Source organism: Mirounga angustirostris, unplaced genomic scaffold (genome assembly GCF_029215605.1).
Source record: "Mirounga angustirostris isolate CCGP_5_RB_7025 unplaced genomic scaffold, mMirAng1.0.hap1 SCAF_5, whole genome shotgun sequence".
Lineage (NCBI taxonomy): Eukaryota > Metazoa > Chordata > Mammalia > Carnivora > Phocidae > Mirounga > Mirounga angustirostris.
In genome coordinates this window covers 66644933-66667912 of record NW_026991713.1, presented here as the reverse complement: position 1 = coordinate 66667912, position 22980 = coordinate 66644933, and the positions used below count along the sequence as shown (strand labels likewise).

The following is a 22980-nucleotide window of genomic DNA, read 5'->3' as shown; positions in this document are numbered from 1 at the left end:
GATGGACATTGGGGAGGGTGTGTGTTGTGATGAGCTCTGGGTGTTGTGTAAGATTGATGAATCGCAGACCTGTACCCTTGAAACAAACAATACATTATATATATTACTTAAAAAAAAAAAAAAAGAAAGAACAATGTAAAAAAAGCGAACTGAATTTCACTATGCAGAAACAATATACTTTGTATAACCTTAAACTTCTGAAATATTTTCACTTTTATTTATTTCATAGCCTAGCACTGATGAGATTTTATAAACACTATTTGTTTTTGAAGATGATATATATTTTGAAGTTGTTGGGTATAAATTTCTATGTATGTTAGGCCAACATGGTTAATCATGATATTTGTATTTACTATCAGTACTAGCTGTTTTGTCCATTTCTTCATTTATGGAAAGAGGTGTGTTAAGAACACCCAGTATGATTGGGGGTGTGACTTTCCTTATAGTTCTGTAATACTGTGTTTTTATATTTCAAGACTGATATATAGTGCACATTACAGATGTTATATCTCTCTGGTCAGTTGAACATATAAAGTATCCTTTTTACTTTTAAGTCTACTATTTTTTTTTGGTCTTCTATCAATATAATATCATCTTCCGTTTGTTTGTGGTTTATATGGCTCATATTTTTGCCTTGAACCTTTCTTACTTATCCTTGTATTTTAGATGATTTTGTGTTTGTTTTTTTTTTATAAACAACATATACTTGGGCTTTTTTTCTCCCAGTGTGAAAAATTGTCTTTAAATTAGTGCATTTATTCAATTTACATTAAATGTAATTTTGATATAATTGTGTTTAAATTTGCAGTGTTTTGAATTGGTTTCTATATGTCCTTCCTATTTGGTTTTGTTTTTTTCCCTTCTTCCTTTCTTACCTGTTTTTAAAAATTGATTTAACTGAGTATTGTTTATTATTCAGTAGTCTGCCTACTATTAGTTTGGTATTTATATACTTTTTCTATTCTCTTAGTGATTACAGCAGGGATTATAATTTTAATTTTTACTAATTTAGTAGATTAGTACTTTTACCACTTTTTAGATAATGCAGGGACACTAGAACAACTCTCATCTCCATTTACTCACATTTGACTTACATATACTGCTCTCATTATTCGTTACTTTGCTCTTTTTCGGACTTCTTAAAATAGAATCTTAGATCATTGGTTTTAAACTTTCCTTCTTGTTTAATGCCAGTATATAAAGCTATAAATGACTTCTATAAACTGCTTGAGTTGTAGCCTACAAATTTTCTTATGTTGAGTTTTCATTATCATTTAGTTCAAAGTATTTTCTCATGTCTTGTGATTTCTTCTTTGATTTATGACTTATATAGAAGTATGCTGTTTAATTTGTGGGGGGTTTTTTGAAGTAGCTTTTAGTATTAATAGTATTAGTATTGTTATAATTATTATTACTCATTTTAATCACATTCCATTGTTGTCAGAGAACGTAAGTTTATATAAGTTCTTTTATTTAGTTTTTATTTTTTGAGAGAGAGCATGCACACGAGCAGGTTGAGGGGGGCAGGGGAGGGACAGAGGGAGAAAGAGAATCTTAAGCAGGCTCCATCACCACTGCAGAGCCTGATGTGGGGCTCTATCTCACGACCTTGAGATCATGACCTGAACTAAAATCAAGAATTGGTTGCTTAACCACCTGAACCACCCAGGCACCCCTATATAAGGTCTTTTAAACTTACCAAGACTTGTTTTAGTGTATGGTCTTAGTGAATGTTTCATGCACACTTGAAAACAATGTATGCTCTATTGTTGGGTGCAGTGTTTATTAATAACAAGGCAAGGTATTTGACAGTGTTCAAGATTATTGTATTATTATGCTTTTCTATATAATTATTCTATGATTTCCTGAGACATGAGTGTTAAAATCATCAACAGTATGAATGTTTGTATCTCCTTTTAGTAGTCAGTTTTTGCTTTGTGTATTTTGAACCTCTGCTATTAGTTGCATATGCATTTAGGATTATTACATTTTCTTGATAACTTAGCTTTTATTTATTATAACAAAATATTCCTCTGACCTCTAGTAATATCCCATCTCCTGAAGTCTCTTCATTGGTGTAATTTATCTACAGCAGCTTTCTTATGATTAATGTTTTCATGATATATCTTTTTCTATCCTTATGCTTTTCATCTCTGGTTTTTTTTTTTTTTTTTAAGATTTATTTATTTGAGAGAGAGAGAGAGAATGAGCAGGAGGGACAGAGGGAGAGGGAGAGAGAATCCCAAGCAGACTCCACGCTGAGCATGGAGCCTGACGCAGGGCTCAATCTCACAACCCTGAGATCACGATCTAAGCTGAAACCAAGAGTCAGACACCTAACCCACTGTGCCACCCAGGCGCCCCTTTTCATCTGTGGTTTTATATACAGTTTCTTAAAGACAGCTTATACTTGGATCTTATTTCCTTTAACTTGCTTTTTGTGCAGTTTCTTCCTTTTCATCAATGTATTCAAGCCATTTATACTTTATGAAATTACTGGTGTGGTTGAATTTTGGTTCTTAGCTTTTATTTTCCTGAAAATTTTATTTTGCCTTTGTGTTTGAAAGATATTTTTGCTGGATATAAAATTGTGTTTTCAGGGTATTATCTGAGCAGTTCTAAGGTAATGTTTCATTGCCATCTGATTTGCATTGTTACTGAAAAGAAATCAGTTTTAATTTTATTGCCTTGTGTGTGATGTGTTTTCTCTGACTGCTTTTAAGGTGTTCTCTTAATCATTGACTTTTATTTTGGTTAGGATATGCTTTGTTGAGGTTTTCTTCACTTTTCTTGCTTAGGATTTATTTGGCTGTTTTGGTATTTTTCATGAAATTGGAAAGTTTTGGCAATTATTTCTTCAAATTTTTTTCTTTCCCGTTATTTTTCTGAGACTATGTTTATAAAGATGTTAGACCATTTACTGTCTTACAGCCTACGGAAGTTCTCTTCATTGTTTTTAGACCTTTTTTTTTTTTCCTGTGTACTTCATGGATAGTTTCTATTGTAATGTTTTCATTTTCTCTTATCCTGTTAAGCCCATCTAATCATACTTTTTAATTTCAGATACTGTTTTCAGCTCAGGAAATTCTATTTAATTCTCTTTTACATATCCCATTTTTCTCCTAATTCTCATACTTTCCTTTTAATCTTCACCCATATTTAATAAAAAATGAAAATTTTATTCAAAAATATTTTAAAATCTTTGCTAATTCCATTATCTTTATTACTTCTAGGTCTGTTTTTGTTGAAACTATTTTTGTCTTAGTTAGGGGTCATGTTTCCTACTTTCTTTGTACATGCAGTAATTTTTTATTAAATATGAATATTGAGAATGTTGCATTATTGAGTGTTTGGATTTTGGTGACTTTCAAGAATGTAGGACTTTGTACTGGCATGCTTTTAATTGGCATATGGATTGTGACATATCAATCCTTTAGAATGTTGTTTTAAAGCTTTGTTATGATTGAGATAGATTAGCCTTTAGCACCAGTTTATTGCTACTCCTAAAGCATGGCTTTATTTGGATTTCTACTGAATTAGGGTATTTAATGAGTTTTCTCTATTTTGCGAATTGTTCAGTTATAGCTCCTCATTAGTTCTCTCTGTTTTTTTGCTTGGGGTTTTGGAGTTCAGCCTTGCATATGCATAGTTTTAGTACTCAGCAATCAGCTCAAGGCATTCCTGTACAGATTCATTGAGTTCTTTCTCTTCATTGCTCCTCTTTCTTCCAAATTTGCTCTCAAATTCTAGTTCTGATGGCCTTGCTGAACTCTGATCAGTTTCCTCAGCTTAGAAATCACTATGATCTCTTGGATTTATTGTCCCTGGATTTATAGTCTAGAGTGTCCTGTAAAACGATGGGGCAGTGATTGACTCACTTCCGTTGTTTTCCATATTTCAGTGATTATGTTTTCCAGTCTCTGAAAACAGTTGTTTTATACATATTGGTTTATGATAGGAAGATGACTACCAAAGTACTAGTTAATCCATTGTGGCCTGAGCAAAAGCTTTTTCCAGGCTTAGATTTTAATTTTATGCATATTTTTACCTCAGAAAACATTTTTTAAATATTTTATTCATTTATTATTTATTTTGATTTAAACCACATCTCTCTTTTCATGTATTTTTCTTCAGTGCTGGTTTGTAGATGATGAGTTTTCTCAGTTTTCATTTGCCAGTTGTCATTTCCAGTGAAGGGCAGTTTCACTGTTTAAAGATTTCAGTTTGGCAGACGTTTTCTTCCATCACTTAGAAAATGTCCCATTGTCTTCTGGCTTCCATTATTTTATTTTATTTTTTTACAAAGTCTTCTGCAGTTTAGTTTGTTGTCCTTTTTAAGAGTATCTGTTCTTTTTTCTGTCTTTGCATTTGAGTTGGGGTTCTTTTTTGCCTTTGCTTTTCATGAATTTTATTCTTTTATTTTGATGTTCCTACACACCTTTATTTATCTTTTTTCATTGTTTGGAGTGCTTCTTAAATTGTAGGTTAATGTCTTTGAATTGTTTTAGAAAATTCTTTGCCCGGTCTCTTCAAATACTGTTTGTGCCCATTCTCTCTCTTCTTTCTCAGGAAGTCGTTAGTTATTATGTTACTACCTTTCACTGTATGTTCTGTGTCTTGTGTTTTTTTTTCCCATCTTTTTGTCTCTTTGTGCTTCCAAATTGTATTTTCTTCTGCACTTACAGTTCACTAATTCTTTCTTGAGTTGTATATAATCAGTCATTAAATTGAGTTTTTCTTTTCAGTTCTAGAATTTCTATTTCATTCTTATAGTTTTCATTTATTTGCCAAATTTTTCAATCTCTTATTTCTTTGAATTTATTATCCATGATCATCTAAAATTCCATTCCTGATATCTTTGTTATTTGAATTTCCTTTGGCCCTTTTTTCTTATTTATTGAACATTGTCTTTTTTTCTTTGTATGCCTAGTTCTTGCTTATTGTTACCATTCTTTTTCATGAGTTTTTTGAGCAATTGATCCTTTTGCTGATGGACCTTTTCTCAGACTAGTGGCTTTAAATGTAAAAGAATCTTAATTCCAAAAAATAAAATACAGTTACTTTGAAATATCCACACCAGAATGTTCAGGGGGAAAAAAGTGAACTAATAGTCCATGTGTTTCTTTATTAGTACAAAAGTAACAAGATAATACAATTAAATATCATAGACAAGTTGAAGTTATAGTTCATTTTGTATAGTTATATAGTATAGAGTCACTTGATTCTTAGCGTGAAAAAGAACATTGCCCGTGGATTTTGACTCATCTCTTCTCACATTTGAATCAAAAACAGTTTGTAGATAATGGAATACTGGAAAGCAAGTTAAATATCTGGGTTAAAAACTTGGGAACACAACTTCACCACTTACTATTTGACTTTATTCTAGATGTAGGTTTACTCAGTAGCTAGCCGGCAATGTCTCAGGCATGTCTGTAAACAGAAATACTGTGATTGTGTGCTGTTTAATGACAGGATTAATGATTATCATAATTTTCAAATACTAATGATCATAAACACTATTTCTAGATATTTTCCATAGCTGTAAAATAATCAGAAAATATCTGTAATTCATATTGGTGACATTGTCACAGGTACTGCTAATATTACTATGGTTTTTGTCTAACATTCAGCGTTGAAGAAATTGCTAAGGAAATACTAAATTTTAGTTAGAGGTTAATGAACATAAAGATATCACCTTTTCCCTCCATTTAATTTCACAGATGCCCTAATTTCTTTCACAGACCATTTAGGAGTCTGTGGACCCCAGGTTAAGAATCCCTAGTCTGAAATAATACCTTATTGTATAAGTACCTTAAACTTATAGAAAGTTAAGTATTTATGTCAACTAATTAAACATATAGCACATACTGATGTCTACATGGGTTTTTAAAAGTACAAGTTTTAGGGGCACCTGGGTGGCTCAGTTGGTTAAGCGTCCCACCCTTGATTTCAGCTCAAGTCATGATCTTAAGGTTGTGAGATCAAGCTCTGCATCAGGCTCTTGCTGGGCATGGAGCATGCTTAAGATTCTCTCTCTCCCTCTCTGTCTGCCCCTCCCCCTTCCACTCTCCACCTCTCTTTTAAAAAAAAAGATTCTGTCTCCCTCTTCCCCTCCCTACCCTCTCTCTTTCCCGCTCTATAAATAAATAAACAGTAGAAATTTTATAGTTTTATAGTATGTGTGACTTTTTAAAGTAATAGAATAGTTCTTTCAAATGTCAGAATTAAGTATAATAATTTCTTAATTACAGTTTTGGAAAGACATTGTTGATGATAATGAAGTACGTGACCTCATTTCTGACAGAAACAAGTCTCATGGTAAGGCAATAAGAAACATTTTAAATAACTTCGAAATATCAATAATAAATGAAATATCAATTTAAGTAAAATGTATATTTTCTATTATAGAAGGTACATCAGGAGAATGGATTTGGGAATCTTTATTTCATCCACCTCGAAAGCTGGGCATTAATGATATTGAAGGACAACGGGTACTTCAGATTGCAGTGATTTTGCGAAATCTTTCCTTTGAAGAGGGCAATGTTAAGCTCTTGGCAGCTAATCGTACCTGTCTTCGTTTCCTATTACTTTCTGCACATAGTCATTTTATTTCTCTAAGGCAATTAGGCCTTGACACATTAGGAAATATTGCAGCTGAGGTAAGCATGTGATAGTAACTTAAAACAGTTTTGATAGCAGTGATATTTACTTTAAATTTTTAGCATGTAGCATTATTGTATTTACTATACTTACAGAATATGAAAGGCTTATATATAGTTTTGCCTAACATGGTATGGTATCACACACTTTTTTGGAAAAAATATTTGAAATGATGCTCCAGATTTAGTGATGGCTGTTCCCACAATAATAGCATTTTTTAAAACTTGGGCAAACTGTTCTATTAATTTTTATTAAATTTGAAATACACAACACTGAAGAGGGCTACATCAACAATAGTGTCCTTTCTTTTTTCCAGCTTCTATTGGACCCTGTCGATTTCAAAACTACTCATCTGATGTTTCATACTGTTACAAAATGCCTAATGTCAAGGGATAGATTTTTAAAGATGAGGGGTAAGTGCTTACTTAATTTTCCCATTGTATAACATGCACAGACTTTTTATCATCTGTTAAAAAATAAATACATGTTTGTGTGTGTATGCTTTTCAGGCATGGAAATTTTGGGAAATCTTTGCAAAGCAGAAGATAATGGTGTTTTGATTTGTGAATATGTCGATCAGGACTCATACAGAGAGATCATTTGTCATCTCACTTTACCTGATGTGCTGCTCGTGATCTCAACACTCGAGGTGCTATATATGCTCACAGAAATGGGAGATGTTGCTTGCACAAAAATTGCAAAAGTAGAAAAGAGCATAGGTAAGACTAAATGAAAGAAATATTTATTTTCTTTATTGAGGAAAAAATATTTGATGGGGTGCTATACTAAATCACAATTGATATTTGGGGTGTACTATTTATTTTGAGGAGTCATTACCCTTTCAGACATACATGTTTGTGTTATTCTTTCTGCCTGTTGCTGAAACTTCTGTCATATAGAGACCAGGGTGTATGTGGTTATCAATAACTCCTGTTCCTTTCTTTATTTCTGTTACTACTTATCAAATCCAACCAAACAACCAACAAAATTGCTATAACTCTGAGGAGCAGGTCTTTCTGTTTCAAATGGTCAGCTGCTACTATTAAGCAACTGAAGCTGAGTGAAAAAGTTTCCTTGTGTTCCTAGAAGTTGCTGGTAATGGTATTAGTCTTAAAATTAATCAACTTACCACCTCTTTAGTGGGTTGTCAGTTTTAAGCACAATTATGAAAGTATGTCACGTTAACATTTACTCATTGACTAGAATGATTTCTATCTTTGGTATAAATACTAAAACCAGAGTTAATAGAGATTTGGCTTGAAATTATTAGTGAGAAATTAAGATGTCACTTTCCATATCAGTGGTTCCTAAATCTGGCTACACATCAGAATCAGTTGGGAAACTTTTCAAAAATAAAGATCCTAATCCCCATCCCAGAGCTACTAAGTCAGACTTCAGAGATTGAGCCTAAAAATCTTTTTTAAAGATCCACAGATAATTCTGATGTACAATGATTCATGGACTGCCATCTGAGAAGTACTTATTCTGTATAGCATGTGTTTTTCAGCAATGTCACTGTTTAATAATATTACTAATAACTATTGGTTTTTAATTTATTTTAGACATGTTAGTGTGTCTGGTTTCTATGGATATTCAGATGTTTGGCCCTGATGCACTAGCTGCAGTAAAACTCGTCGAACATCCAAGTTCCAGTCATCAAGTTTTATCTGAAATTAGGCCACAAGCTGTAGAACAAGTCCAAACCCAGACCCATGTAGCATCTGCCCCAGGTTAGTGTTTTTACATAATGTTTTTCAGTATGGTTACTGGTGTGTAAGATTTAATACTAAAGATAAATGTAAATGTGCAGTACAGGGAACTGATACCTTGGTGGAATAGGCTAAAGCAGAACTTGAGTATGAGCTTTAATTTCTTAGATATTATACATAACAGGAGCAGTAGGACCAAAGTGAGCCCAGAGGAAGAATAGTATAATAGATTTTTTAAAAAACATTTAGAGGCATATGAGGGATTAGATATTTACAATTGTGAGAGCAATATGAAGTGTTCCGATGAACTTATTTGTGATTTTGGTCATTGGAAATTGATATGCCAAGAATAAGTTAATCATACATGACCTTATAATTCCAGCTGGTCATCCAAGTACATAAGTATAATACCTCCTAATACTTGAACCAAAAACCATAGAATCAGAGTCTTGGATCAGACACACATGCATACGTACACACATGACATGTGTACCTGCACCTGTGCACCCTTCTTAGGGTCCCTTGGGTCAATTCTGTTTAACTCAAATGTCTTTAATTAGAATTCATAGCTGTCTAATCATGAGTATTCTCTTCAGTCCTTGGACTTCTTTCTCCTGGCTCGTTATGAGTCATTTTTATACTTTAGCACTCTCAGCCTTTCTGGGAGTGCTTTCTCTACCTTCATTTGTCTTAACAAAACAATCCATCTTTCCCCTCACCTGCTCTTTCCACCTCCCACCATTCCCAAGACATTTCTCTTTCCTTGTATTTTTTAATAGAGGATACTCTTTTTCTCAGTTGATCTTATTACTTCTCACTCGCAATTAATGTGGAAGCTATGTGGCATGATTTTCTTTAACTTCTTAACCCTTCACTTACAAACTTATTAGCATCTGAACTCATTTTCCTTCAACTTCCACTTGTCTTTAGAGATGTCAGCTTCTGAATCTGTGCTCTGAGTATCAGTCTCCTCGTTCCTATATCTCAAACCTCTTTTTCTTTACTTGCTTCTTCCTTTCAGCCTAGAAATACATTTAGATCATCAACCTCCCTCACTACCCTTAATTCAAAAATCTCATTATTTTTTACCTTTAACTACCACATCCATCTAATCACCAAATCTTGTTGAGTCTTCCTAAATACCCTGGCTTCTTCAGTTGCCAGTGCAATGCCTCAGTTTAGACTTCCATCATATCTCTCAGCTACTTGTTCTCCTCTCATTTAATCATGGCCCCAGTCTCTCCTCTATTCTAACTCATAGGATCACAATTATATACTCTATTCCCATGAGAAGTATGTAATATGTAGCACATATTTTGTTGATTTCCACTATGTCCTTCTGAAGTATATGGTAGAGTTGTATCATGTGCGCGTTTAACTTCCTTGGTATCAACTAACAGAATTGGACAAACAAAGCATGAAAAAAATAGGTAATTTTGACTACTAAACTACTCAGTAGCTTTCATCCACAGGTAATAGCATACTGGGGAATCAATGGTCAAATAGTAATGTTTTCTCAGCCTTGACAAAGAAATGAAAGAGTTCTTTTTGCCAGTTCAGTGGGTGGTAGGGGTATATTCCTATCCTCAAAGAAGAAATTGAGGATTAAATTAACTGAGGGCCAGAGAGAAACTCTGCTCAACAAAGAGAGGAATTAATAAATTGTCAGTAATACAGTGAAATAAAATAGGCCATTTGATGGATATTTAAGGGTAATTTTAATGAAAGATACTGATTTTGCCTCCTCATTGACCAGTGACCTCAACAAATGAACCCATCCCCCCCAACTAAGATTTCACCCTCATTTGGCAAATGGACAAAATTAAATGTTTAGAGTTTGTGACTTGTTCATATAAATAGTAATTTATTGATAGAGGTGGGAATAAACCTCTAAGGACCTAAAACTTTTGAACTGGTGGGCATTTTATTACTTGCTCATCATGAATGACAACTTTTGTTTGATTAGTTATCATTTATAGTTTGTCCCTCCACCCCCCATCATTTGTTTAATACCATTTTCTTATGGAATGGTCGTCTTCAAAAGTTTTGCTCACTTCTCATCACGATAAAAACTTATGTAACCTTTCACCCACTTTCAGTTTGACATCTAAATTTCTTCATTATAATTTAAAGTTGTAAATAAAATTTTTGTGTATATTAAATTGACATTTTAAAGTAAAAAATACTTTTTGTATCGAGTGGAATCTTGATATTTTCCATCATCCATTTTAAAAAAATACACAGACTCTTAATATCAGAAATTTCATGGTACCCTCTTTCTCCTTTAACTCATATCCTCCACCCTATCAGTACTTCTCAGCTATAAATGTAGACATTTTATTTTATTTTTTTTTTAAAGATTTTATTTATTTATTTGACAGAGACACAGCAAGAGAGGGAACACAAGCAGGGGGAGTGGGAGAGGGAGAAGCAGGCTCCCCGCAGAGCAGGGAGCCCGATGTGGGACTTGATCCCGGGACCCTGGGATCATGACCTGAGCCGAAGGCAGTCGCTCAACCGACTGAGCCACCCAGGCGCCCAAATGTAGACATTCTAATTTAACTTTTTCAATTTCCTGTTACTCTATAAAGTTTTAAGTGCTTAAAATTTTATCATTATAAGTTTTTGAAATAAATTACATGAAACAGTACATGACAAAGTAGCTATTGGAAGTTCATCTCTTAATGAGGTGGTTCTCTGGAAAGTGTTACTCCAGTGTGTCCCAAAATGAATATTTTTTAACTGCTAGAGTGAAACTGGGTTCAACATCAATCGTATCTCCATTTTTCCTTTTTATAGATTTAATTTGAAAATCTAGCTCACATCAGTGAATAGCTAAGGATAGAATTTACAATTCTTTGAGCTTCAGAATTATCCAAAATTATTAAAATTATATTTAACGATCTGTCAACTGAGTTCTTTGATTTTGTTGAAATCAGAGAATTAACATGTGACTCATAAAAGAATTTGTTGCCCAGTCATTACATTTACTTTTAAGTTTTATTGGCAATATGTCAAAAAGATATTAACAAGATATGACTATAAAATGTACTAGCTGACTCTTGCTTAGATGCACCTTGTTTAAGCTGATATAGTCAAGAAATATTAGCATAGCAGTTCTCAAACTTCAGGGTGCATCAGAATTGGCTGGTGGGCTTACACACTGATTTCTAGGCTCCATACCCTGAATTTCTGATTCAGGTGGACCGAAGAATTTTAATTTCTAAACAAGTTCCCATGAGATGCTGATGCTTCAAGTCAGGGGACTATACTTTGAGGACCACTGGGTTAGGAAAATTGAAATATTGTTCAAGACCAGTACAGTTTTTTGATAAGGTGCTTTTATCATGTGCTTTGAGTACTTTTTTGTCAAAACCTTAGAACTGCAGATTTCTCCCCTTTAGCAATAGAAAATGTCTCCCATATAACCTGATAAAGTTAGTCTTTATTATCAAAAGTATTTTTCTTAATCAGCCTCACTTTCCATTACTTAGAAAAAGTTCAACTTTATTTTTCATTCCAAGAAAGTATGGTTAATAGGTGTTCCCATGACACCTTCCTTACTTCAAAATTCTGAGATAGTTAAACTAGCCATGAGATTGTCATCTGAATGAAATAAGATGCCACCACCTTCATTATTTCTTTAAGAAAATTCTCTGTGCTTTACTTATACAAGATTCTGCCTCAAAAGTAATGCCCTTTTTAACAGTAGTTAAAGGGTAGAGGAGGAAAGAACATTAAGCAAAAATTGTCATCACTCTGTGTCTGAATTCAGAACACACCAAAGGGCCAGAATACTCAATACCTCAAGCCCAGTGTTGCCCTTAACTATAATACATAAAACATCACAAAATATAGACAGGAAGCCCTACCATAATACCTTGGTTAAAAGAAGCTTTGTGGATTCTAATGATTCTAATTCTCCCTTTGGTGTCCTAGAGGTTTGTACATCATTCATCATCATCATCATCATCATCATCATCATCATCATAGCTGACAATTATATAGTGCTAACTGTGTGCCAGGCTTTGTTTTAAGTGGCTTATATATAAACTCCTTTAATCCTCATAATGACCTATGAGGTTAGTGTACTGTTACTTTTCCCCACTTTATAGACAGAGAGGTTAATTAACTTGCCCGTGGTTACAAAGCTAGTAAGTGCTGGAACTCTGGTGCCAGCCACTCTGGCTTGAGAGCCATGCATTTAATCATACCTGCATTGCTATAAAGGATGGATGAGAGTTAAAACTTTCTGTTCCAAAATGGGAGAAGAGCAGTTTTAGAAAGGAAGGAATATATAAAAGGTTGAGCATCTAGGATATGATTCCTTTTAAAGATTTTTATTTATTTATTTTGAGAGAGAGAAAGTAAGGGAGGGACAGAGGCAGAGGGAGAGAGAGAATCTCAAGCAAACTCCCCGCTGAGTTCTGAGCCCGTCTCAAGGCTCAATCCCATGATCCCACGACCCTGAGATCATGACCTGATCCGAAATCAAGAGTCAGGCATTCAACCGACTGAGCCACCCAGGTGCCCCTGGAAGTTGATTCCTTTTAAAGCAGAAGTACCTTTGAATCATTTAGAATGAGTCTTTAGGTATCTTTCCTGAAGGCAGTGCTTCTCAGTTTGTAGCCACTTTTATAGTAATTCTATGTTTCCAGTTTATATTCTTAATTTAATTGTGGCTGCTTTATTCTTCTTTATGCATTATTCATAAAATTTTTATAATTTCAACATAATTTCTAATATTTCACTCAATTGGTCATCAATTGATTCAGGAGATTTCAGTCTGAATAGGGTATATTCTCTCATAGTACAATTGATGAAGGAAAAGGAGGAAGATTTCCAAGTGGGTTCAGGCCCTGTTTAGATATTTTCTCTAATGGTGTCATCAAGTTAGGAGAAGAAAAGATAAGCTGGGGTTGCACCAGGAAAATAGTTTTGATTATAATTATTTTGTTCTGTAAAAAAATAGCATGTCATAGTATGGGGTCTAAAATATGACAGACCTGGATTCAAATCCAATACCCCTAAAAGAAGGCTTTCCAGCTATACACAGCTCTGCCATTTCCATCATGTGTTCCGTTTATAAACTTAATCTCTGAGCTTTATTTTCTTCATTAGCAAAATGGGAATAATTAAATTTAGACCTATAAATAAGATTAAAACGAACAATAGTTTAGAAATACATTTGTTCTGTTTGAGGATTCTGAGTTTCACTAAAATGTTATTTGAAAAATGGTCCATTTTATAAGTTTAAAAACTATAAAATAATGCTGATGAAGCAGTATAATTTTTAATTTTATAAATATCTAAGATTCATATTTAAATTATCATAATATGACAGTTTATATTATCATATTTTTATATTTTCATTAGTTCCTTTATATACAGCAGAAAAGAAAACATTTATTTTCCTACAGATCTGTTCAACTTGTTAGAAAATAATAGATGATTTGTACATTGGACTTGAATTGTTTTAAAATATGTCATAAGCAAAATCTCAGAAGTTGGTATGTGTTTTAAGATTAATAGCTAGTACATTTTTACCCAACCATCTTGCCTCTCTTAGGACAAAAGGTATACTTGAAAACTATTATTACAACAGATTTTTTTTTTCCCCAGAAGAATAATCTTATGAAAATCCTTTCTTGAATGTAGGACTTTAAATTAGTTCAGACTTTTTGTTCACCCTTTCCCAGAAATGTTATATATATGCCACTTTCAGAGTTTAATATTAATCTTTTATTTTATTTTTATTTTTATTTTATGATTTTATTTATTTGACAGAGAGACAGCGAGAGAGGGAACACAAGCAGGGGGAGTGGGAAAGGGAGAAGCAGGCTTCCCACTGAGCAGGGAGCCCGATGCGGAGCTCGATCCCAAGACCCTGGGATCATGACCTGAGCCGAAGGCAGACGGTTAACGACTGAGCCACCTGGGTGCCCCAGTATTAATCTTTTAAATTCAGAAGTGAAGTGATTCTTTCTGATACTATCTGTTTCTATAACTAAACTGATTCTTATTTACTGATGTGTTGAGCTGTGTGACCTTGGGCTAGTTATTTTAATCCCTTTGAGTCTCAGTTTCCTTATGTGTACCCATCTCACAGAAGAATTCATATATAAAGTATTTAACTCAGTGTCTGACCCATGGGAAAAAAAGTTTATATTAGCTATATAATCCATATTATTGTTATTATTTGAATGATTGTAAAGAGTTTATATAAAGCATCGAAGACAGTGCCTGGTATAATATGTGCTCCTTTCTCAAATTTGTATATTTTCATTATGCTTATACCCTTTTTAAAAGATACTCATTGTGAATATTAACTGTTTCAGTATCCATGAGCTAAACATGGCATATAGTGACTAAGTTTGTACAAATGATGTAGCTAATGTATTTTTTTCTTTAGCTTCCAGAGCAGTTGTAGCACAGCATGTTGCTCCACCTCCAGGAATAGTGGAAATAGATAGTGAGAAGTTTGCTTGTCAGTGGTAAGTGGTTTATTTCTATTAAGGCTTTATCCTTGGGAAGAATAAAGCAAAAGAGAAAAGGAAATGTATTTCAACAGTCATCCGGAATGTTTTATTCTGTATTTCTTTTTAGTCAGAGTAGAATATCATTTATACAAAGAATGGACAATGTAAAACCATTTCACCTGCATTTTAGAATAATTTGAAAGAGAAGCGTTCATCAGAATCTTCAGAATTAAAATTACACCACTTAACTTCTTTGTGGAGTAAAATTTGTGTTAAAACATTATCTTTGACTTTGTAGAAAATAAGATTTGTCAGATTATAGGATTTTTATTTCTTAAATTAATGTTTTATTAAAACTGAACTGGACTGTCTTTAAGAAAATAAAACCAGATTTTGTTGTTAAATGTCCCTTCTTTTTCATCACAAGCAGTACTTCTTGTTCATTGATAGTTAATTTTTCCTTTTTCGGCGTAGTAAGGGAAAATGAGTCAAATGATACAATAGCTAGTGGGTTTACATGGAAATAAGCAACTTGAAAATAATATTTTATTGAGAAGACTGACTAGTCATATATCAGCCACTTCCTGAAAAAATAAATTGTAGACTTGTTTAGATTTCATTTTCTCATGGATAGTAGCTTCCACAGAGTTATGAATTCCAGCTTAAATTCTTTAGAAGATTAACAGCTTGAATAGAAAAGATCACTTTCTGATGATGTATTACTTTAAAAATTTTCTTTCTTTGATCCCTTTTCTCCCATTCTCTAACATTATTTGTCTCCCATTCCATGTTCCTGTCATTCTGTGTTCCATATTTTTGGTGCTTTCATATCTTTGTTCCTGTGGCAGTTTTCTCTAGACTTTTCCACTTTGCCTAAAATCGGGTTTATATTTTTAAATATCTCTAATTATTTGCTTTTTCCTCCCCTTCTATATTTTTACACCTTATACTTGATGAATCTCTTCCAGTAATACTTGGAAATGTTTATCTTCTACACTAAAACCAAAAGAGGTTTTTTGTACCTAGTCTTTTGAAAAGTCAGTACTCAAAGAATTATGAAAGTTTGAAAAAGTTTGTACCACATGCACAGTAAAATGTTGTGTGTTAGGTATAGATTTGGTCTTCTAAATCCCATTTGCACATTTCTGCCAGTTCTAGTGAGGAAGGAGGAGAGAATCATTTTAAAATTATTTAATCATAAGTATTATTTGATTCAGTTTATATAAACAGCTGTAAATTGGCCTGTTATATGTATAGTAAGTCCTAGAAAAGAATCCTATGAAGGTAATTCGGCCTCCAGTCCTAACATATATGAATGGAAGTCACGATATGAAAAAGACAAACTGAAGTTTGAGTTAATTTGTAATGCATTAGGAATAGAAGTTTCTGAAATGGGGGAATGGACGTGTGAGGCATGGGAGAAGTTAGGTGAGTGTTTTTTCTTAAGGAATTTGTTCCAAGAGACAACAGAAGTTTAATTTTAGTTCAGTGTTTCTTCCATTTTCCACATCTCCAATGGAAATAGCTCATTATTGGGAGTTTCTGTTATATTTTATTTATTGCAAGACAGGAAATTGAGTAGATATTGATTTGTTGTAGAATATTTGTTGCCAACAGACCAATCCTGTTCTCACTGGGGTGTGAACACAGTTTTTATATTTGTTGTTAATGATTTTTTTAATACTAAAATAAATATGATTAAATAGTTAATCTCCTTTTATTTGGTTTCATCAGTCTAAAACCTAGCATGCATTTTTTGCTAATATGAGAAAGTGAAATTTGATTAACAGGCATAAATATTATTTTATAAGACATTGCCTTCAAGTGGTTTTACTATACTTAAATATAAACTCTCCTATAATATATTGCATAATGCCATTTATTTCTCTCCTTTTTAGGCTAAATGCTCATTTTGAAGTAAATCCAGATTGTTCTGTCTCTCGAGCAGAAATGTATTCTGAGTACCTCTCAACGTGCAGTAAATTAGCTCGTGGTGGAATCCTAACTTCAACTGGATTTTATAAATGTCTTAGGTAGGATGCATAGTTGTTGACTTTAAACAAAGTTGATTTATATCACCTAGAGCATCTCTTGCTCTTTAGAGAAAATACGAACCATCTATCTAGTTTTAAATATTTCTACTACTTGAAATTTCATATTGGCTAGGTTATAGTAAGATAGAAATTTAAATACAAGGGGATTTTGGAAATCAAACCTGGTGTTTGTGTTTGAACATTATGAGGCTTATCGAAGAAAGAGAAGGGAGAAACTTTTTTCTACACTACTTTAATATGTTAAAGACATGACTTTTGCCCTTTTTAATCTTGAATAACAGTCTATAACTAATATTCTTCAAATATCGAGGCTTTTGATATTTTGCAAAGTTCATAAAATAGACACTACCTGGATGCAGCTTTTTTGTTAATTATAGAGAGTATAGAATTATTTAAAACCCCACAGTGTTAATAAATAATGATTTTAAAAATTGGAGAACTGATCTTTTATATTTTTTCTTTGCTTCCCACCTTTGCAGAATACAACAGTATGAATCATACTGGTTCGTACATTGGTAGTAATAACATATACTGCTGCTGTTCATGTAAACATTGTTAGAAGTCTGTTTTTTGCTCGTGTGCTAGTTAAGAAAACTAAGTATGTGTGTACTTTACAGAACGGTCTTTCCAAATCATACAGTGAAGAGAGTGGAGGATTCTAGTAGCAACGGGCAGGCACATATTCATGTAGTAGGAGTAAAACGGAGGGCTCTACCACTTCCCATTCAGATGTACTATCAGCAGCAACCAGTTTCTACTCCTGTTGTTCGTGTTGATTCTGTTCCTGATGTATCCCCAAGTCCTTCACCTGCAGGTATTAATTTTTGAGTTTTAAGTATTACTAATTTAACAAAAAAGCAAAATGAAACTGTATATTGTATAAATTTAAAATGTATAATTTTTCCTCGTGTTTCCAGTAGCTTATTTGCTTATTCTGTTACTTTTATCATATTTGTATGATGCAAAGTTGTTAGATGTTAATTTCTTAAAACGATTCTTTCTTGTATTAACTAATACAATGCCTACATGCAGCTTTTCAGTCATTTCATTATGAATTTTGACTTTTCCCTCCTATTTTCAGGAATCCCTCATGGACCACAAACTGTAGGAAACCATTTTCAGAGGACTTCTGTTACCAACCAATCTTCAAATTTGACTGCAACACAAATGTCTTTTCCAGTACAAGGTGTTCATACTGTGGCACAGACTGTTTCAAGAATTCCACCAAATCCTGCAGTTCATACCCACCAGCAGCAAAATGCTCCAGTGACTGTCATTCAAAACAAAGCTCCAATTCCTTGTGAAGTCGTTAAGGCTACAGTAATCCAGAATTCTCTCTCCCAGACAGCAGTTCCTGTTAGCATTGCTGTGGGAGGAGGAGCTGCTCCGAGTTCTGTGGCTCAGAACCACAGCACAGGGCCACAGCCTGTTACAGTGGTAAATTCCCAGACACTGCTTCATCATCCGTCTGTAATTCCACAGCAGTCTCCCTTGCACACAGTGGTACCAGGGCAGATACCTTCGGGCGCTCCTGTTACGGTAATTCAGCAAGCTGTCCCACAGAGTCATATATTTGGCAGAGTACAGAACATCCCAGCATGTACTTCTACAGTTTCACAGGGTCAGCAGTTAATCACCACATCGCCCCAGCCTGTGCAAACTTCATCTCAACAGACATCAGCTGGTAGCCAGCCGCAAGACACTGTTATCATAGCACCTTCACAGTATGTGACAACTTCTGCATCCAATATTGTCTCAGCAACTTCAGTACAGAATTTTCAGGTAGCTGCAGGACAGATGGTTACCATTGCTGGTGTCCCAAGCCCACAGCCCTCAAGGGTAGGGTTTCAGAACATTGCACCAAAACCTCTCCCTTCGCAGCAGGTTTCATCGACGGTGGTACAGCAGCAGCCCATTCAACCACCACAGCAGCCAGCCCAACAAAGTGTAGTGATTGTAAGCCAGCCAGCTCAACAAGGTCAGACTTACACACCAGCCATTCACCAAATTGTTCTTGCTAATCCAGCAGCTCTTCCAGCTGGTCAGACAGTTCAGCTAACGGGGCAGCCAAACCTAACTCCATGTTCCTCGCCATCACCTGTCCCAGCTACTAATAACCAAGTCCCTACCGCCATGTCATCTTCCTCCACCGCTCAGTCACAGGGACCACCTCCTACTGTCAGTCAGATGCTGTCCGTGAAAAGGCAGCAGCAGCAGCAGCTTTCACCAGCACCCTCGCCACAGCAGGTACAAGTACAGGTTCAGCAGCCCCAACAAGTACAGATGCAGGTCCCGCCACAGCAGGCGAACGCAGGCGTTGGTCAGCCTGCTTCTGGGGAGTCAAGTCTCATAAAACAGCTGCTGCTTCCAAAGCGTGGTCCTTCGACACCGGGTGGTAAGCTAATTCTCCCGGCTCCACAGATTCCTCCTCCTAATAATGCACGAGCTCCTAGCCCTCAGGTGGTATACCAGGTGGCCAATAACCAAGCAGCAGGTTTTGGCGTGCAGGGGCAATCTTCAGCTCAGCAGCTGTTGGTTGGGCAGCAAAACGTTCAGTTGGTCCAAAGTGCAATGCCACCCACAGGGGGAGTGCAAACTGTGCCCATCTCAAACTTACAAATACTGCCAGGCCCGCTGATTTCGAACAGCCCAGCCACCATTTTCCAAGGGACTTCTGGCAACCAGGTAACCATAACAGTTGTGCCAAATACAAGTTTTGCAACTGCAACTGTGAGTCAGGGAAATGCAACTCAGCTCATTGCTCCAGCAGGAATTACCATGAGTGGAACACAGGCAGGAGTTGGACTTCAGGTGCAAACGCTTCCAGCCACTCAGACATCTCCAGCTGGACAACCATCCTGTACTACTGCTACTCCCCCATTCAAAGGTGATAAGATCATTTGCCAAAAGGAGGAAGAAGCAAAAGAAGCAACAGGTTTACATGTGCATGAACGTAAAATTGAAGTCATGGAGAACCCGTCCTGCCGACGAGGAACCACGAGCACCAGCAATGGGGATACAAAGGAAAATGAAATGCAGGTGGGAAGTCTTTTAAATGGGAGAAAGTACAGTGACTCAAGTCTACCTCCTTCAAACTCAGGGAAAATTCAAAGTGAGGCTAATCAGTGCTCACTAATCAGTAATGGGCCATCGTTAGAATTAGGTGAGAATGGAACATCTGGAAAACAGAACTCAGAACAAATGGATATGCCGGATATCAAAAGTGATTTGAAAAAACCTCTAGTTAATGGAATCTGTGATTTTGATAAGGGAGATGGTTCTCATTTAAGCAAAAACATTCCAAATCACAAAACTTCCAATCATGTAGGAAATGGTGAGATATCTCCAGTGGAACCGCAAGGGACTTTAGATGCCACTCAGCAAGATACTGCCAAAGGTGATCAACTGGAAAGAATTTCGAATGGACCTGTATTAACTTTGGGTGGTTCGCCATCTGTGAGCAGTTTGCAGGAGGCTCCAAATGCGGCAGCACCGCAGTTTAGTGGTGCTGACTTGCCTAACGGACCTCTAGCTTCAAGTCTGAATTCAGATGTGCCTCAGCAACGCCCAAGTGTAGTTGTCTCTCCACATTCTACAACCTCTGTTATACAGGGGCATCAGATCATAGCAGTTCCCCACTCAGGATCAAGAGTGTCCCATTCTCAGGCCCTGTCATCTGACGTTCGGTCTACAAATGGCACAGCAGAATGCAAAACTGTCAAGAGGCCGGCAGAGGATAACGATAGGGAAACAGTCACAGGAATTCCAAATAAAGTAGGAGTTAGGATTGTTACAATCAGTGACCCCAACAATGCTGGCTGCAGCGCAACAATGGTTGCCGTGCCGGCAGGAGCCGACCCCAGCACGGTAGCTAAAGTAGCAATAGAAAGTGCTGCTCAGCAAAAGCAGCAACATCCGCCGCCATATGGACAGAGTGTGGTCCCCCAGGTAAGTCGTTCTGCTGTCAACGTTGGAAATAGGAATTTAGGGGAATGTGCACTGTCGGGTCTTTGCCTCATCTTGAAGAGTTAATTGTGTCAGCTCACCAGTGTACTCGGACTCCCACGCTCCTATTTTTCGGTGTTTTTTGTCATATTAAACAACCGTCTCAATTGTTAACTTTAGCACATGGTTTAAAGAATCTTTTCAATTTTGTTATAGACCCAAATTAGTAATTTTTAGACCCAAGATAGAGGAGCACTTGCTAATCTGACATCTTTTGGGGAATTTTTTAATTGTAAGTTAGTCTCCTTTGGCCTCCTTTGGGGGGCTGGGGGTGGTGCAGGATATACTAAGAGCACTTCAAAACGGAGGTTCTGTATTTGATTTTGACACGACTGTGTTTTTGTGGCTCTTTTCACCATTCTTTTGTAAAAAAGATGACTCCCATAAGTACTTTATCAGGTGTCTTCTTGTTATATTTTTATATTGACTTAGTTGCCTTTATTCTTTAAAAAGTATTATAATTTCAATTTCTTTCAGCTGTTCTGATATTCTTGCTTTTGTGTTTCTTACTCCTTTACCCTACTGTCATGTTTCTGTTATCCCCTCTTTAATAGTCTCTCCAATCTCTGTTGTACCCTGTAGTAAATAAAAGTGTTTTCTAGGACTAGTGCTACTGAATTGAGGGTTCATTCTGCCTGTAAAGATTTTCAGGTCAATCTTGTGTGCTGTTTCCACTGAAACTAGGGGTTTGCTTAGCAGTTGTCTTTAACCTAATTTCCTGGATGACTTTTCCTTCATTCTCTTTCCTAAGTACTACATAGCCAGAGCCTTCTGTGACTATTGCCAACTCTGCTGGCACTCTTCTGACTTGGGCTTCTTCTCTGCGCTTTTGGGGTTTACAGCAGATCTATGGCCATTGTTGGCAATAGTACCAAATCTGGGGGTGGAGGGAGGAGCAAAATGAAAGATGAAAGAACAAAGAATCCCTTGCTTCAGAGCAGTTCATCCACTGATGTGCATCTTTTTTCATGTGAGTGGATAAAACTGGACAGTGCTGTCGGGGGGCATAAGGAGATTTTAATTCATACATTATTACTGTATTGCTTGGATTTATTTTTATTGCAAGGTACCTAAATACATTGAGTATTCTTTAGTTGATGTGTACATGGCAATAATTAGGACTGAGTTTTAGCGAAGAACACTTAAGGCAATTTTACTCAGACAAACTGCTACAAGTTGAATTTTTCATTTATTAAACACAGTAAAAATTTTTTAAAGTAGTGCAGTGTCTGGCATATAGTTAAGCGTTCAGTAAAGCTGATTTTTATGTATTTTTTTTCCTATATTTATAATTTCTCAGTTCATCTTGATTATGTTCCTGACTGTTTTTTCCTCTCAGATTCTCTTATAATCCTAAATAGTTACAGACTAAGCCAAATGAGAGAAAAACTCCGTTACTGTGGAATTATCAACCCTCATTTTTTTGTGCGTCCTTAATTTTCCAGTGTGATTATATTCAATAATGATACTTAAGAACCAAGAATACTTGTTAAGACTAGGACATGTGTTAGGAACTTGGTACTAAAGCATTTTCTCATTTAATCCTTAAAATAACTCTGTGAAGTAAAAATTGTTATTACTGTTTTAGAGATGAGGCTCCAAGCTACAGAATAACTCGCCCAAGGTCACCAACTAATGTGAAGTGGTTCCAGGACTGAACCACTTGGGTGTGTGTCTGAAACAAAGATTCATTCTCTTAACCCATTTCTCCACTATTTTACAAGATTTCATTGAAAAGTTCTAGAAAGCCCTTTTATATATAACATACTGATTATTTGAACTATTATATTACAAAATGTGAGTAGCATTAAATTATAATTTTAGGACATGAATGCTAAAACTTTTTTCTTTACACATTGGACATATATGTATCTCATTCAAGCCATAAAATTACTACATTTTATTCCTAATATGAAAAATGTGTTTTTTAATATATATTGTCCCGAAGAATATAGTCCATTAAAAATGGCTACATTCTTTATTTTTAAAATTAGTGTTTGGTTGGCATGTAGAAATTTAAAACTTTGCAAGGAAAAAAGAGATAGCATGCATGTGTCTATGAGAGAGAGAATT

General features: G+C 35.3%; 1 protein-coding gene across 2 annotated transcripts in view; it reads left to right on the top strand.

The window, feature by feature from the left end:
* ARID2 (AT-rich interaction domain 2) overlaps positions 1-22980 on the top strand; it is a 162755-nt gene that overhangs the window by 99302 nt on the left and 40473 nt on the right. For both annotated transcript variants that reach the window (XM_064591359.1, XM_045873582.3), the window contains exons 7-15: positions 6252-6318; positions 6409-6659; positions 6977-7073; positions 7170-7379; positions 8223-8390; positions 14782-14863; positions 16747-16881; positions 17520-17716; positions 17984-20850. In XM_064591359.1, coding sequence (XP_064447429.1) covers positions 6252-6318; positions 6409-6659; positions 6977-7073; positions 7170-7379; positions 8223-8390; positions 14782-14863; positions 16747-16881; positions 17520-17716; positions 17984-20850 — 4074 coding nt within the window. The remainder of the gene's footprint in view (positions 1-6251; positions 6319-6408; positions 6660-6976; positions 7074-7169; positions 7380-8222; positions 8391-14781; positions 14864-16746; positions 16882-17519; positions 17717-17983; positions 20851-22980) is intronic.